The following is a 15,741-nucleotide window of genomic DNA, read 5'->3' as shown; positions in this document are numbered from 1 at the left end:
CCAACAATTATACAACCAGAATTAGAAACCAAAGATATGAAAGTGCTTATTAACATTTCTATGGTAGCCTAGTTTTGCTTTAGTGATTTGATCCATGTTAGGTCTGGCTTCCAATAAATAACATGGAATGAACTGTTAGAACCATTTGCACAATTAGCTATTTTAAGTGTTATATTCCAAAAACCATTAAAAGAGAAAAGTTAATACAAATACTAGTCACATTAAGTCTAAGTCACATTTATTTGCACATGAACAGTACTGACCAACAGATACCAGGATCATACAAAATTATAAAATACAATTTGATCATCACCGTGTATTACCTTGTTTTGCATACATATTCAAGTGTAGATCTGAGTTCCCCTCATTTCATAAACCTTCATACAACATGAAGAAAATTCTCAATACATATTGGCATTTGTCTTAGCTACAGCCAACACAGCCCAGTCATTATCAGATCTCCAAGGTTACATCTTAGACTACCATATATCCAAAAACCAAGTTTAGAGAATACTTTTGGTTCCTTCCCTCAGGGGATAAAGAAATAAATGTTTTTCTCCAAGAGGTATAAATTTATCATATGTATCACTAGAGGCAAGTGATGCTACCATGCTCAGGAAGACAAAAGTCAACCAAGTGACAATTAGCACTATAATGTACCTAAGGACACCTCATATTTGGTTTGAGGATCAGAAACAAAAAAAGCTTGTTAAAATAAAAAGGGGGACAAAGAAAAGAGAAACCTACTTAAAAGAATGAGGAGAATGAACTACTTTCTTCCTCAAATTTTTATCTTGGGTAGGTTTAGTCAAACCAAAAATAACTACCTAAGGGGGTAAGTTAAAGTTAACAGTTATTCATGAAAATAAAAATGGGGAAGAAAAAAATGTTCCCCTAAGCACCTCCAGTTGATAGTGGGTAGTAGTTTGAAACTGATTCTGAGGAGATTACACAAGTGTCAACCAGGACATGTCAAAAAAAAAAATTCTTTAATATACATTTATTTCTACAAAAACAATGTATGATACAGAATTAGAAGTGAACACACCAACTTAAAGATTTACCTAGTAAAATATACAGATTCTTAATGTAGAGCATGGGATATTTAAAAAAGATGACAAGGGTTGTTAATCTTTTTTATTTTTTTTTTACATGTTTTTTGGAACCTCACATAATTTCGATAAATAACTTTTACAAAATTATGTAAAAAGTACAAGAATGTCTGGTAAACAAAGTCTGCATTTTTCCAAAAAGAATTTTACAACATGCAATTCTTAAGGCAGCATTCTCCTTAAAAGGAAAGGTATCCTTTTACACATCAAGAAATCTTCTGCTGCAAATAGGCTAAGGAAGCCTGGTTTCTTCCATTAACGCCTTTTGTCTTTCCTGTCTGATTTACGGTCTCTTTCACTTCTTGAAGATCTTTTGCCTGACCGACTACTTTCTGATATAGACCTTTTTCTGTCAGACCGAGCACTCTTATCCTTTGATCCTTTTGTATCTCTGCTACTACCTTTTGAAGACTTGTGATTGTGACTTCTTTCTAGTCCTGACGTATCCCTCCGCTTCCGATCCACACTCCTCCTTCGCTTTCTATCCCTGTTATGTCCCCGACCTCGGCTTCGACTCCTACTCTCACTACTACTAGTGCTGCTACTACTACTGTCTCTGCTGCTGCTTCCACTTGTGCTAGTGCTGCTACTGGAACTACTCCGACTGCTACTGCTGCCACTGCTGGAGCTGCTGCCACTACTACTACTGGTTGAACTACTACTTGAGGTGCTACTGCTACTGCTATGACTTCTACTCTTGCTAGTTTTGTTTCTGGCTCGACCCCTGCTTCTGCTCCTTGTTTTGGTTTTGGTTTTCCTCTCTGCAGGCATTGTCAAGACTGCCTCTATTTGTACCTCAGGAAGTTTGACAGGCTCTATAGCAAACTCTTTCCTCTCAGTCAGAAGCCTTGGTTCCTGCATGACCTGAAGTGGTGGCTCTATAAGTGTTAAGGGCAAAGTCTCAGACTGAGGCAAGGACTGGGGCTGGAGCTGGAGTGAGGGCAAGGGATGAGACTGGGACTGGGGTTGGGACTGGGGCTGGGGTTGAGCCACAAACTCTGGTTGGGACTCAGGTTCTCTCTCTTGTTTCTCTTCAGATTCATTTTCAATTTCTGGAACATTAGCATTCTCCTTCACAGGAGAAACAGGCTTAAACTCTTTGTTTGGCTGAGCCTCACCTTCCAACTCTGGTCCCATTTCTTTGCTATTCTCATTTTCTGAAGGCCCTACACTTTCAACTTGATTAGTTTCCATTTCCTCTGGTTCTGTATCTACATTTTTGACACTTTCTACCTCCTCTTTCACATCCATAATTTCTTCAGGCTGACTATCCTGTTGCTTCTCTTTTTCCCTCACCTCATTCTCTTCCTCCATTTTAACCTCCACTTCCTTTTTATGCTCCTCCTCCTGTTCTTTCTCTGTATCACTACGCACTGCACCTACTTCTTTTTCCTCTTCCTCTCCTGCATCCTCTATTTCTACATCATTGTGCTGATTACCTGTCTCCTCCATCTCTTCCTCACGCTGAGCCACCTTACCCTCTTCTTGCTCCGCCTTCTGTTCTTCATTATGCACCACCTGAGGTTCTTTTTCCTTCATTGATTGTCTTCTAGGCCTAGCCTCCATTTTATTTATTTGTTCTGCAAATTCATTGCGTCTACCTTCAAACACAGCTGAAGAACAAAGATATTTAAGTGTAAATTTAACACCTACGAACAATTTAAACTACAATTTTACTTCATTTTTTGAATAATAAACTCTCATAAATTTCCTTCACTTATTTTTAAAGGGTGGAGCATAGCATAGGGGATACAGAACTGACTTTGGAGTTGAAAGAACAGGGTATCTGACATACCCTGTTTGCTTGACCCTGGGTAAGTCACTTAACCCCTAAGAGCCCAGATAACCCTCTAAGACTAAACAGCACTGGTAGAAGGAACTCCATCTAGGGAGCTCCCTACACCAGTGAGAATGAAAACTGAGAAGGAAAAAAAGGTGTATATATACTGGTATACAGATACAAGTATATATCTTTACACACATTTTTCTGGGGGGAAAGACAGTCAAAAGATGGTAACAAGAGATTGTACGGCAAACAACTATATAGATGAATACAGAGGAAAAGACCTACTAAAATGAAATTGGCAACACAGGCAAAATTAATATCACATAATCTAAAAGGAAAAAACTCTTGCTATACAATTTTACGCTACATATGATAAAGGACACAGCTTCTGTTCAATTAAACTAGTTCTGTGACAACACATATCTTGCTCTAATTGTTCTGTTCCCAAGGAGACACAAGTCACTTAATCACTACCTTGGCAGAGTCTACATTTCCATAAGTAGCTCTTCCAATCTGTCTGCTCACTCCCCCCGCAACCCAGCTTCATTAGCATTCATAGGACCTGGCTACTGGTGATGAGTATCAAGCAAAAAGATAGGAATATACACAGCTCATAAAACATCAAGTTAAAACATCAAGTTTCGGGTAAAATTCTGCATTAAATAAATACACTTCTATTTCCAAACTCATTGTCACTTTTGATACTTCTGGATACATCAATAACAAATCAGTTATTAAAGTAAACAAAATTAAATTAAACAAAATTTCTCCAATGAGAAACTTTCAAGTGGATTCTCCATGAACACCTACCGTTCATTTTTCTCTGTGACTCTTCTATCAGCTTCTGTGTAGCTGGGCACATTCTTCCAGGAATGTAGAATAAATGGGGCTTTGTCTTAGTTCTTATATATTTAATTATCTTGGAATTATGCTCATTCCATTCTTCTTGCTAAAGAAAGGGAAGGTGAACATCAGTATTTGTGAAAACATCTAAGAATTCTGCGGTCAGCATATTTCTCTGATAATACTCACCAACTGAGCAAGTTCAACCTTTTGTTCCAAAAGCCGCAGTTCTGTCTGTTTAGCACGCCTTTCTTCAAAAAGTTCTCTCCTTTCATTTTCAACTTGTTTCCTCTCTTCTTCTGCTTGCACTTCAAGTTTCTGTTCAATTTCTTGACGTCTCTTTTGCTAAGAAGGAAGAATTTGTTTATTTTACAATGATACAAAGAACTATAAAGGTTTCTGTTTCAATCACCTGTGACAAGTTAATTTTAAGTAGCTGAAACCTGACATTTGAACTACACAAGTAAATTCACAAAACTTACCCATGGCCACTAAGATAATTTTAAGTTTCTCTATTCTCTATTATTGGACAGGACACACTTGAAATTAGGAACATTTTCATGTAAATCATGATTCAATATTCAATAGAAATTTTTGACCCTCAAAGCCATTTCTTCTTTGGATGTCAAAAAGCACTTGGTTTTGCAATTCCAATAAAATAAACATTAGTAAAGGATATCTACATTTGTATTTCATTTCCTTACTAGACTGACAAAAATTACAGAATTTCAGAGCTGGAAGAGATCTCAGAAGTAATCTAGTCCAACATCTATCTGAAGTAAAATCTTCTCTATCACACCCCCAAAGCCAGTCAAGCCTCTCCCAGAAGACCTCCAGTGAGAAGGGGTCCACTCCATTTGTGGACAGCTCCTTTTGTAAAGAAATTTTTCCTTAATCTTCCTTTCCTCTCTGCAGCTTCAACCTAGTTCTGCTTCCACAAAAAATTACCTGGGGAGGTCAGTGTCTTCCTTTGCTATCGTTGAGACCTGAGACCAGAAAAAGCAACCAGTAATCTGTAAGACCCAAAAGGCCAAAACGGTAAGCACCTCCCCAAATCAGGTATTTCTCTAAATAGCTCCTAGAAAATCCAGACTAGTCACAGAATGAGAAGACCCAAGAACATTAGTCTAATTCTTTCCCCTAATTTTTGTTACCTATAAAAGGGGGTGTTTAAAACAGCAGCACCTATCCTCAAGGGTGGTTGTGAAGATTAAATGGGATAATACAAATAAAGTATCGTGCAAATCCTAAACTACAGAAACTGAGACAGAGAGGCCGTCTCAAGAGTGAGGAGAACCTGGGCTCAGTGTCCCAGACAACTCTGTAAGACTAAATGAAAAAGTAGGTGTCATTATACATTGGTAGAAATAATTGCTTTATTGCAAGTTCTCTATATCAATGAAATCATGGGTCTGCTCCAAAATATGTTTATTATTTATATGGACTATGGTCTCATCTATAACATTTTGATGGTATATAAAGCTCTACTAGATGAGGTTAGTTACTATCCCCCAACAAGCAGTATTTAGCAAAGAATTTCTCCAGGAATCATTATGTGTTTTAAACAAACTTATTCTAAAGGTCAGAAATGAATTTCTGAAAAATTTGTTTCTCTTAGATTCTTGCTTACTACTGTACCCAAGTAATGTCAGAAATAACTGACATAACTACATCTTCACAGAAGAATATGACAATAATCTTCACATGTCAGTTCAACTGACACTTTAGTCAGTTTTCAGTTATCATCTTAAATTTGCCACAAAAGTACCTTTCAATTAAAAGGTAATAATGATATTCCAAATATTTTACAATAAATGAATGATTATATTGACAGCTCATACAAGACAAAATAACTAAAGCAAGAATTGTATACATACCCTTTCCGTAGCTACGGTGGATTCTTGTTTAAATTTCTGAAGGGTACCCATTAACAAGCCAAATATACGTCGATTCCTAAAAGCCAGAAAACGTAGTAAAAATTTAATTTAAATAGGATCACATTTATTAACCCTCCCCCAAATCAATCACACAAAAACAAAAAGCTAATTCTATCCCCTTGAAATAATTAGAAAGAACATTTGTATTCCTCAAAAGGGAAAATGCCAAGATATTTTTTTCAAGAACAAAGTAATTTAATACCTTTGTTTTCCCTTTTCATCCATATTTTGATCCTGAATAAGGTCTCGACGTGTACGCTCTTTGGAGGTAGCTACAACTGAAGACTGCAACGCTGGCTATGAGAGAAAACAAAAACTTAACACAAATTACAATAACGATACGCTCACTTATATAGCCATTAACACAAATTCTTTCCGTCACAGTACCTTTTTAACATCATCATCCTCTGCGTCGCTTTCTTGGCGTGATTCTCTTCTTGTCCGACGCTCCCCTCCCAGCCTGATATTGAAGAAACAATTTTGGATGATCATTACCAAAACTGAGTTAAGTGAACATGAAAAGGCCAACATCTACATACTGTTCAGCAATAGCATTAAAATACCATCACTAATCATGTCATCTTTCAATACTGACTTACCAAATTATGAAGTCTCCATATGCCTTTCTATTTAACCTCCATATGACTACTCAAAACATTTATTCCATTTTTAATAGTTAAGGATAAAATTTTGGGGGGCTAACAATGTCAACTTTTAAAAGAAACTTTTCAATCATTGTTTTAAATATTTTTATGTCTCTAAAAGAAAATAAAATTTTTGCCTATGTGCTATTCAATTTGTCTGGACTTATACAACAACAACAACAACAAACCTTAATGACTGAATTAGAAATGATTAACATTTTCCCCTAGTTTATCTTTCTTATATAACCTCTCTGTCTGGCACAATACCTAAAACTGAATTAATGCTATTCAAAGGTAACTGTAATGTTTCAGTAATAAACATTAAAAGACTTAAAACATGGGGCGGCTAAGTGGTACAGTATAGATCACCAACCCTGGAGTCACAAGGACCAGAGTTCAAATCTGGCCTCAGATACTTGACACTTACTACTGTATGACCCTGGGCAAGTCACTTAACCCCACTGCCCAGCAAAAACAAAATAAAAGACTTAAAACTACAAAATACAAAGGGTAGAAGTATTCCAGATATTATATAAAAGTGAAGTGGAAAAAAAAATGCCTTGATAAACTCATGAACAATCATTACTATCTACAACTTACTTTTGATCACTCAGGTCCAGGCCCAAGAATTAGAAAAATTTAAGGAAGTGAAAGAAATCCAAGTTAACAAACTCAAATAAACTAATACTAAGAATTCAATATTCAAAGAAAGGTAATAGAAATTAGGTAACACACTTAAAGCTGGGTTCCCATCCTGATAACAGTTCCACTAATACAGTAAAAAAGTAGGTAGGGGACAGAAGCATTTGGAAACATTTATGTTTTGTTTCTTTTTTAATATTTCAGTTTTTTTCAGGAAGTAGGTAAATGAAGAGATCTAGAATTCCTAAGGAATCCTGGCCACAGGTTGTCTGTCCAGGTTCACTTAGACTCTTATAAGTCTTAAAAAGTAAGGGGCAGCTAGGCAGCACAGTGGATAGAGCACCAGCCCTGAAGTCAGGAGGACCTGAGTTCAAATCCGACCTCAGACCAAACACTTGACACTTACTAGCTGTGTGACCCTGGGCAAGTCACTTAACCCAAACTGCCAAAACAAACAAACAAAAAAAGTCTTAAAAGTAGCAAACGGAACTCCTGTGGCCCTTTGACTGAATCCAAACTTCACAGAACAAATCCCCTTAATAAAAGGATTTGTTCTGTAAAACTTAGAAACAAATCAAAAGACCGAACCTGAGGATCTAGAAGGCCACATGTGGCCTTGAAGCTGCAAGTCCCCCACCAGGGGTGGTATACTACAGTCAATTCACCAAGTAATAACAACAGCTGCTATTTATTTAGCCAATTTACAATGGCTTTACATACATTTCATTTGATCTTTAAAACAACTCTGATAATACCAAAATATTGAGCATCTATAACTGGTTGAAATTTATCTCGTGTCATATTTAAAAAAGAAAAATGGAATGTACAACTATTGCCACTAAACATACCTACTGACTGCCCCTTCAAGGTCTCTCTGTTTGGCTGGGGGTCCTCCTCCACTATCTGAGAATCCACGCCTAAAATGGAAAAAATATCAAGACTTTGTCTAAGCAACGTAAGTATATATATGCCATTTTTTAAACAATGAAATTACAAATTAGTTGATAGGTTACTTAAAAAACATCCTTAGAACAGCCATACCAAAAAAAAAAACCTAAGAAACTCCAATAAGTTCTTATGTAAGGCGAAGAATAAAATATATTAACACTAAAATCCTCGATCTCTCCCTGACCAAAAGCTGATGAGGAAGAACCCACACATCTTAAAATGACATTGCATTTCCTCTTAGCTATTTCCATTTCTCATCACACTTAATTTGTTATGTAACAGAACTTCTAGAACTAAATCTTACTAGTCCCAATACCACACACAAGACAGTTCCAAAATTCAAATATGTTAAACTCTAAACTAATCTTTCAAAGAGAAGAGGTCTAAAAAGTGCTTAAGGCACTTTTACTAGTTAAGACATCTTAAGGGAATTTTAATGAGACTTAAAGTACAAAGGATAGGGACTATACCAGTGATTTCATAAGCAAAGGGAATTCCCAGGTAAAGAAACTCCCTCTTATCAATGCAGGCTGGCTCCCTATCTGAAACTTATCCTCTTAAAGAATTGTCTAGAGAGCAGAGAGGTTTAAGTAATTTGCCCAAGGTGACACAGCCAGCATGTGTCAGAAATGGCACTTGAATCAAAATCTTCCTGGTACTGAGGCTGGCTCTTTATCCACTAAGCCAGGGCCTCTCAAAGTATAAAACTAGACATAATTTTTTTTTACATCAGAATCCACTATGAATTTAAAACTTTAGCAGCTGCTATTTTTTTAAATAAGAGTTAGTATTACAAGAGAAATAGTAAGAGAAATGAAAGGTGGTCCTTACCTTAGCAATAAACTACCACGACCCCTACCTCCACCAGGGCCTGAGAGGGCCAGCAATCGAGCTTGGATGGGTCTGTAAAGAGATGTAGGAATTGACATATTGTGAAACAGCTCAAAACACATGTGAACGAAAGAACCACCGAACCAGTTGTAAAAGAAAACAAATCTTAAAAGAGGAAAATGAAAACCTCTTAAACGTCTTGGGTAGAAGTTGGTGACTTCCAACATAAATTTAGCCCATTAAGTATTTTCTTACAGATGTTAATTAGAAAGATAAATGAGTTGGACACAACCTCAAAACCCCACAAATTCTAATGCCGGGATGGCCTAGGCCAAGTCTGATTTACAAATTCACCACAATTAACATATTGCTCCCCCAATTCGTGACTTATACAGGCCAAGGGTTGAGCCGAAAAATATCAAAATCTTCTTCATACACATATAGTGAGGCCAGAGAGGAAAATAAGGCCTGGCCTCCTGCCTGCTGGGAGGAACAGGAAGCCAAAACGTGGTCTGGCGGCTCCACTTGGGACCGCCCGAGCCGAGCAGTCCGGGGGCCTCCGGGGGCCCCCAGCCCGGGGCTAGGACGAGTAATAAGGAAGGCCGGGGGCCCCCAGCCCGGGGCTAGGACGAGTAATAAGGAAGGCCGTGGGCCTGTGTGGCACACTGGCCCGAGGCTGCACCACATCCCGGGAAGCCGGGCCGGGTGCGAGAGGCAGGGGTACCAGGGCCCGACCTTCCGCAGGCCTTTCCTGCTGCAGTTCCACCAGGACCCGCGTTCCTCTCCCCGCAAGACCCACGAGACCAACGCAGGGCGGCGACGGGCCCCCAAGGCCGCCCCTGCCCAGGGGGAGGCCCTGCAGTCGCCCCCCGGAAATGGTCCGGCTGCTCTTGCCCTCCCCCAGATGCGGGCCAGGCTCGCCTCCTCCCCAGCCCCCACTTCGCCAAGGCCCCGCGTCCTCATGGCGCCCAGAGCCCTTTCGGAGAAGCTCACCTCACGTCATTAGGATCCCGGCCGGTGAGCTTCCGGATATTCTCGTCTACATTTTTTAAGCTCTCCTTGGCTTTTTCGAGCTGCTCCTGCAAAGTTCTCACTGCGACCGCCATCTTCTCCACCCGCAGCTGGTGCGGAGGCAGCTCTCAAGCCAGGTCGTCCCGCGTCGCGAGATCATGCAGGGAGTGATAGTTAGGATTAGCCAATCAGGGTGCGGGTTGCTCCGGTGGTCCACCACTCAAGAGACTTGAGGGGCGGAACTGACTCTCTTACTGAATCTCGACCAATAAATAAAGGCGCAAGGCGGCAACCTGCGCAGCCAATGGGGTGACTTCCTTTTGGGACTAGTGATCCGGCCAGAGTTCGGGGCGGGGGGGGGGGGGGCGGGGCTGGAGGGCTTCCATTTAATGGAGAGCCGTGTCTCCTGGCCCTTGTAGGTTTCAAGTTCTCCAGACTCTTGTCTGTCTCCAGTAACCTTTGGTGGGGGCAGGGCGGGGCGGGGCGGTATTTTTATGTATTTAAAGGGAGGAAGGACAAGTTGCCTTTATATTAAAATAATAGAATGGGAATGAAGGATGGGAGGAAGAATGGGATGGGGAAAAGAGTCTATACATGTGACTCAAACCTGCATATCCAGCCCTCATCACTCTCCTAAACTTCATGCAAACATTTATGTTTCAGCAATGTGCTAAGCCATACAAGGAAAAGAAAAAGAAACAAAGTACCTGCCCTCAAAGAGTTTACACTTGTGTGGGACAGAGACCACCTTACCCAAATTAAAAACCAGGGTCTTGACAAAAGTTTGCAAAAAGGAGAAATCTCTTTATTGACTTTCTCGAGGAAGGGCACCCCCATGTTGCCTAAGCTTCCCCAAGAATGCAAGATTATATAGACCCTAACCCCCTTCCCGTTGGCTCATTGGCTGAGCCTCAGGTGTACAATCTATTTGTGTAAAAACTACCCCAGTAACAGAGAGAACAAAGAGGTATGGAAATTATGTTAGCATGTTTCCCTTTTAAGGGCCTCACAGTTTCAGCAGCCTTTTACCCAAGGTCATATAACTGGCTAGAGGATGAGATAGACAGGATGCTCTTATGGCTCAGGAGTTTCTGCTGACACTACCTAAGAGTAGGGGAGGGAGAAGGCTAGGGGAGGGGGTCTTGTATTCTGAGGGGTCTTCACTTAGTGTTGGTACACATGTACCGCTCAAAAGCAACAATACCAGAACCATTAACAAGAACTAATGACTCTTTGAGGAGGCTTCACTTCTGAGAGATCATCTCTCACACACTCAATGGGAAGACTAGTAATGTAAAGTAAGAGAATGTAAACCAAATCCACACCATTTGGCTTTTGTGTTCTGACTAGTTTCACTTTTTTTGACTGAATCCATCAGAAACGTGTGAACAAGGCCTGCATATCCTGAATCAATCAGGGCCACTGAGTGAAAGATTTGGGTCATGCCCTAAGCACTTATTATAAGGAGGAAACTATCTTAAATTTGGGGAAGAAGACATCCTGTCGGCATTCAAGAGGCTGAAGCAAGGATGGAGCAAAGAGAGTACTGAACTATGGTACAGAAGTATTGAATATATATTGAGCAGAGAATATATTGAGTAGAATCCCTGAGTTATACAGACATTACAGAGAGGAGGATCCAGGCTGAGAAAAGTTCCAGGAAAGGATGAGGTCTTTTCCCAACTTCCCTTACCAATTTCTGATTCTCCATAGACACTATATAATCTGCTATTTCTTACCCAAATATCACAATAAATTGAATTTTGCCTCAACCACAAAAAATGGCAATGATTAGTTTTATATATATATATATATATATATATATATATATATATACACACACACACACACACATATATATACACACACACACACATACACACACACACACACACACACACACATATACATATACACACATAAATATAAGGTTTGGCAGAGTACCTAGCCTCTGCCTAATATTTTAGTAACTTTTCCTGAGGCCTCAAAAAGATTATGACTGATTTCAGAACTTTTCACCTAAAGTAAACTCCCTAAAACTGAGCTAATTATTACAACAGAGTGTTACATGAAGATAAATATTCCAACAAAGTATATAAGTCTGCAATGAAGCTCACAGCTAAGGTCTCCTCTTTTTCATCTTTTCTATCCTAATCCCAGCTTGTGAAGGTAGGGAGTCACTAAAAAAAAAAAAAGGGATTAAAATTTAAAGTCTTGAGTGAAATTTTCCCAGCACTATGCTCTAGAAAAAATGTGAAGAAAGAAACCACTGACTCTACTTCCACTCTCATCATTTGCTATAATTGCCAGTTCAACATGGTTTCAACTCCTCCTATTCTCTGGTCTATATGCTTATTTACTTATCTCATTTTTGCCTCTCTGTTGCCCCAAAACTTAAGCAGATGTCTCTAGGGCACTAGAACCCCAAAACAATCTGAGCTGTCCTGAGTGCTTAGGAATAGTCTAGTCCTAGGACACTATTATGGCAGGAAGGTCCTCCAAATTCTCCATGATCTTAGATTTTCCAAAGGCTGTGGTGAACCTAGAAAGGACCCCCAGGTTCTCTGTCATACTGGGTCTTAGCAACCTGGGGCTACATAAGTTTATACAAAATATATACACATAATGACACTTCTGGCACTGGTCCAGGGTGATTATTTTCACCCACCAAGGGGTTCCTAGCTCTACAACTGATGGGGTACTTGTGTTTGGGTGTTTATACTTGGACCCCAATTTCTCCCTAGCCTCAGAAACACTATCCCTGACAAGTTTCTCCCCAGCCCAAGGACACTGTGCTTAGCAATTACTTATGAGTGGGCCCCAGCAAGACCCTCATCTCTTTCCTTGGTGTGGTTCCAAACAGCACCTGAAGGAATTATTAATTTGAACTGGCTTTGCACTGGGTCATAAAGACATACTACTGCCCTACCTCATTATCTACATCCTGGGCTCCTCATTAACTGTATTCTAGACTTAAGACATATGTATACTCCCTACATCTATCTTGTCAAACAAGACATTGATTGGTATCAGACTGAACAATTCTCAGTAACCCTGAGCTCTAGTTAACTTAGTGACTAGCAGGCCTAAAACCACACCTCCATGTGGCCCCCCTTGTGGGCTTTTCCTAGTGAACTCTGGGTAAAAGCCTGGCAGTAGATACAAGAAGTACATGTTCTTTTAAGAACTGACCACTCCTTAACCACTCCCTAATCCCACCCTGAATCACCTAGTTAGCATATTTGGCACATGTTTTATTGTATTTTATCCTACATAAACTTTAACTGTACCACTCTAAGATTGCAGGATCCTTTAAGAATCCTTTCCCACTGAAAAGCGTAACAATAAACTTTGCCACCTTGACTTAAAGAATGCTTGAGTCTGTGAATTTATTCCAGATGACCCATCGTGTACTTCAGTCTTTGAGGGGTCACAACCTCTCAACCTCTCATACTGCAACACAACCATATGTACAAGCCGAGTTCAGTGCTGAGATGATCCCAACCTCTAAAGAAAGGGACTAGATTCTTTGTCTCAAACTTTCTAGCTTAAAGTTTTGGTTTGGCTCTTCAAAAAAGAAGAGAATAGGGTTGGAACCAAGATGGCATATTACGTGCAGTAACCCAGCTTAGATCGCCCAATATTACCCTCCAAACAACTTTAAAATAATATCCCAAATAAAATTTTGGAGTAACAGAGCCAACAAAAGGTCGAGGTGACACATTTTTCCAGTTTTAGAAACCTAAGTTGTTGACAGCAGAAGTCTGTGACTCTGCGGTAGAAGCTGTTTGGAGCCCACACACACAGTGGTGGCAACAGCAGCTACAACAGCAGCAGCTTTGGGAGCTCTCAGCCCGGAGACATAAAGAGGTTCAGAGGACTGCTCAGAAAAGAGATTACAGGGACCCTTTGCTGGCACTGGGTACAGCTAGTGCTGATTGGCAGCTCTATTTCTATATGAAGTGCTGGTTCACAGTTCCAGGGCAGAGAGGAATGTGGGAGGTCAGACACAATGGAACAGGGGGCTGCATCATATTGTTCCAAAGCCAAGAGGAACACTAGGCTTGTAACTACAGGGGACAAGGGACCATTGCTGGGTGAAGATCAGAGCCCAGACCAGGGAAACAGTGACCACACCTTTCCCAGGTTCACACCAGCTTAGAAGCACCAAAAACTTGTAGCCCCCAGAACTAGCTCTAAAAACAGCAGCACAAAAAAATCCTGAAGCAAACTTCAGGGCCTCCCCACCCCAGGTTAAGCAGAGCTCAACTTTAACATAAATTTCAAAGTCAGGAAATAGGCTGGAAAAATGAGGAAATAACAACAAAAAAGAATTTTTTATTTTCTTTTTGGTAAGGCAATAGGGTTTAAGTGACTTGCCCATGGTCACAGAGCTAGTAAGTATCAAGTGTCTGAGGCTGGATTTGAACTCAGGTTCTCCTGACTCCAGGGCAAGAGTTCCATCTACTGTGCACCTAGCTGCCCCAACAAAAAAAGAATTTAACCATAAAAAGCTACTACAGAGGCAGGGAAAACCAAGACATAAACTCAGAACAAGACAACAAATGTGAAAACAGCTACCCAAAAAGCCTAAAAAAATGCTAATTTCCCCATATCAATAATTGCCCAACTCTTCCTGGAACAGTGAAAGAAAGAGATAAGAGTGGTAGAGAGGGGGAAAGAAATGAAAGTGATCCAAAAAAGTTATGAAAAGAGAATTAACAGTTTGGTAAAAGAGACACAAAATATACTGAAGAAAATAACACCTTAAAAACCAGAATTGGCCAAATGGTAAAAAAAAAAAAGCATAAAAGTGCATTGAAGAGAAGAGCTTCTTAAAAAGCAGAATTGGCCAAATGGAAAAAGAGGTACATAATCTCAGTGAAGAAAATAATTCCTTGAAAATTAGATTTGGGTAAGTGGAAGCTAATGAGACATCAAGAAACAATAAAACAAAACAAAAGAAAATATGAAATATCTCATTGGAAAAGCAACTGACCTGGAAAATAGATCAAGGGGACATAATTAAAGAATTTTTGGACGACTTGAAAGAAAGAGCCCAGACATCGTATTTCAAGAAATTACCAAGGAAAACTGCCCCGATATCCTAGAACCAGAGAGTAAAAAAGAAATTGAAAGAATCTACCAATCACTTCCTGAAAGAGATCCCAAAACGAAAACTCCCAGCAATATTATAGCCAAATTCCAGAGCTCCCAGGGCAAGGAGAAAATACTTAAAGCAGCCACAATTCAAATATTTTGGAGCTACAATTAGGATCACACAATATTTAACAGCTTCCATATAAAAGGAGCAAAGGGTCTAGAATATGACATTCTGGGGGGCAAAGGAGCTAGGATTACAACCAAGAATCACCTACCTAGCAAAACTGAGCATAATCCTTGGGGGTGGGGTGGGGGATGGTGGTGCATATGTGTGTGGTGGAAATGGATATTCAGTGAAGCATAAGATTTTCTGGCATGCCTAATGAAAAGGGCAGAGCTGAGCAGAAAATTTGACTTTCAATCCAAGATTTAAGAGAATCATGAAAAGGTAAGCATTAAAGAGTAATCATGAGGTGCTTGATGAAGTTAAACTGTTTACCTTTCTATATAGGAAGATGATATATTTAACTCCTAAGAACTTGATCATTATTAGGGCAGTTAAAAGGAGTTTACATAGACAGAGGTCATAGGTGTTAGCTGATTTTATTGGAACGATCTCCAAAAAAAAGAAGGGATGAGAAAGAGGGATGCAATGGGAGAAGGCAAAAGGGAGAGGTAGAATGGGAAAAAATTTTCCCACATAAAAGAGGCACACAAGGAAGAGTTTTTACAATGGAGAAGAAAATGGGGAGGAGGTGGTAGGCAATGCTTGAACCTCCCTCTCATCAGAATTGGTTCAAACAGGGAAGAATATATATACTCACTCAATTGTGTATAGAAATGCAATTTACCTAATAGAAAAATGGGAGAAGGGGATAAGAAAA

At 39.7% G+C, this 15,741-nt stretch overlaps 1 protein-coding gene across 1 annotated transcript; it reads right to left on the bottom strand.

Annotated features, from left to right (window-relative positions):
• Positions 1-221: 221 nt before the first annotated feature.
• Positions 222-9,905, bottom strand: PNN (pinin, desmosome associated protein). Its single transcript, XM_020991338.2, has 9 exons — positions 9,737-9,905; positions 8,744-8,815; positions 7,813-7,881; positions 6,066-6,138; positions 5,881-5,975; positions 5,619-5,694; positions 3,931-4,086; positions 3,709-3,847; positions 222-2,725 (listed from the first exon to the last, which is right to left on the bottom strand). Exons 1-9 carry the CDS (start codon positions 9,847-9,849, stop codon positions 1,368-1,370), a joined length of 2,151 nt encoding a protein of 716 aa, XP_020846997.1. The 5' UTR covers positions 9,850-9,905; the 3' UTR covers positions 222-1,367.
• Between the last annotated feature and the right edge of the window lie 5,836 nt (positions 9,906-15,741).

This window comes from Phascolarctos cinereus, unplaced genomic scaffold (assembly GCF_003287225.1).
Source record: "Phascolarctos cinereus isolate Bilbo 61053 unplaced genomic scaffold, phaCin_HiC Scaffold_2;HRSCAF=192, whole genome shotgun sequence".
NCBI classification, from domain to species: Eukaryota; Metazoa; Chordata; class Mammalia; order Diprotodontia; family Phascolarctidae; genus Phascolarctos; species Phascolarctos cinereus.
This window is presented reverse-complemented; position numbering and strand designations above follow the sequence as displayed.

Bases quoted from the DNA above. Each gene is read 5' to 3' on its own strand.
- PNN (XM_020991338.2), bottom strand. From the start codon at position 9,849: ATGGCGGTCGCAGTGAGAACTTTGCAGGAGCAGCTCGAAAAAGCCAAG. The intron at 5,976-6,065 runs GTACTGTGACGG...TTTCTCTCATAG, and splicing joins AGGATGATGATGTTAAAAAG to CCAGCGTTGCAGTCTTCAGT. The intron at 4,087-5,618 runs GTATGTATACAA...CTTCCTTCTTAG, and splicing joins CCACCGTAGCTACGGAAAGG to CAAAAGAGACGTCAAGAAAT.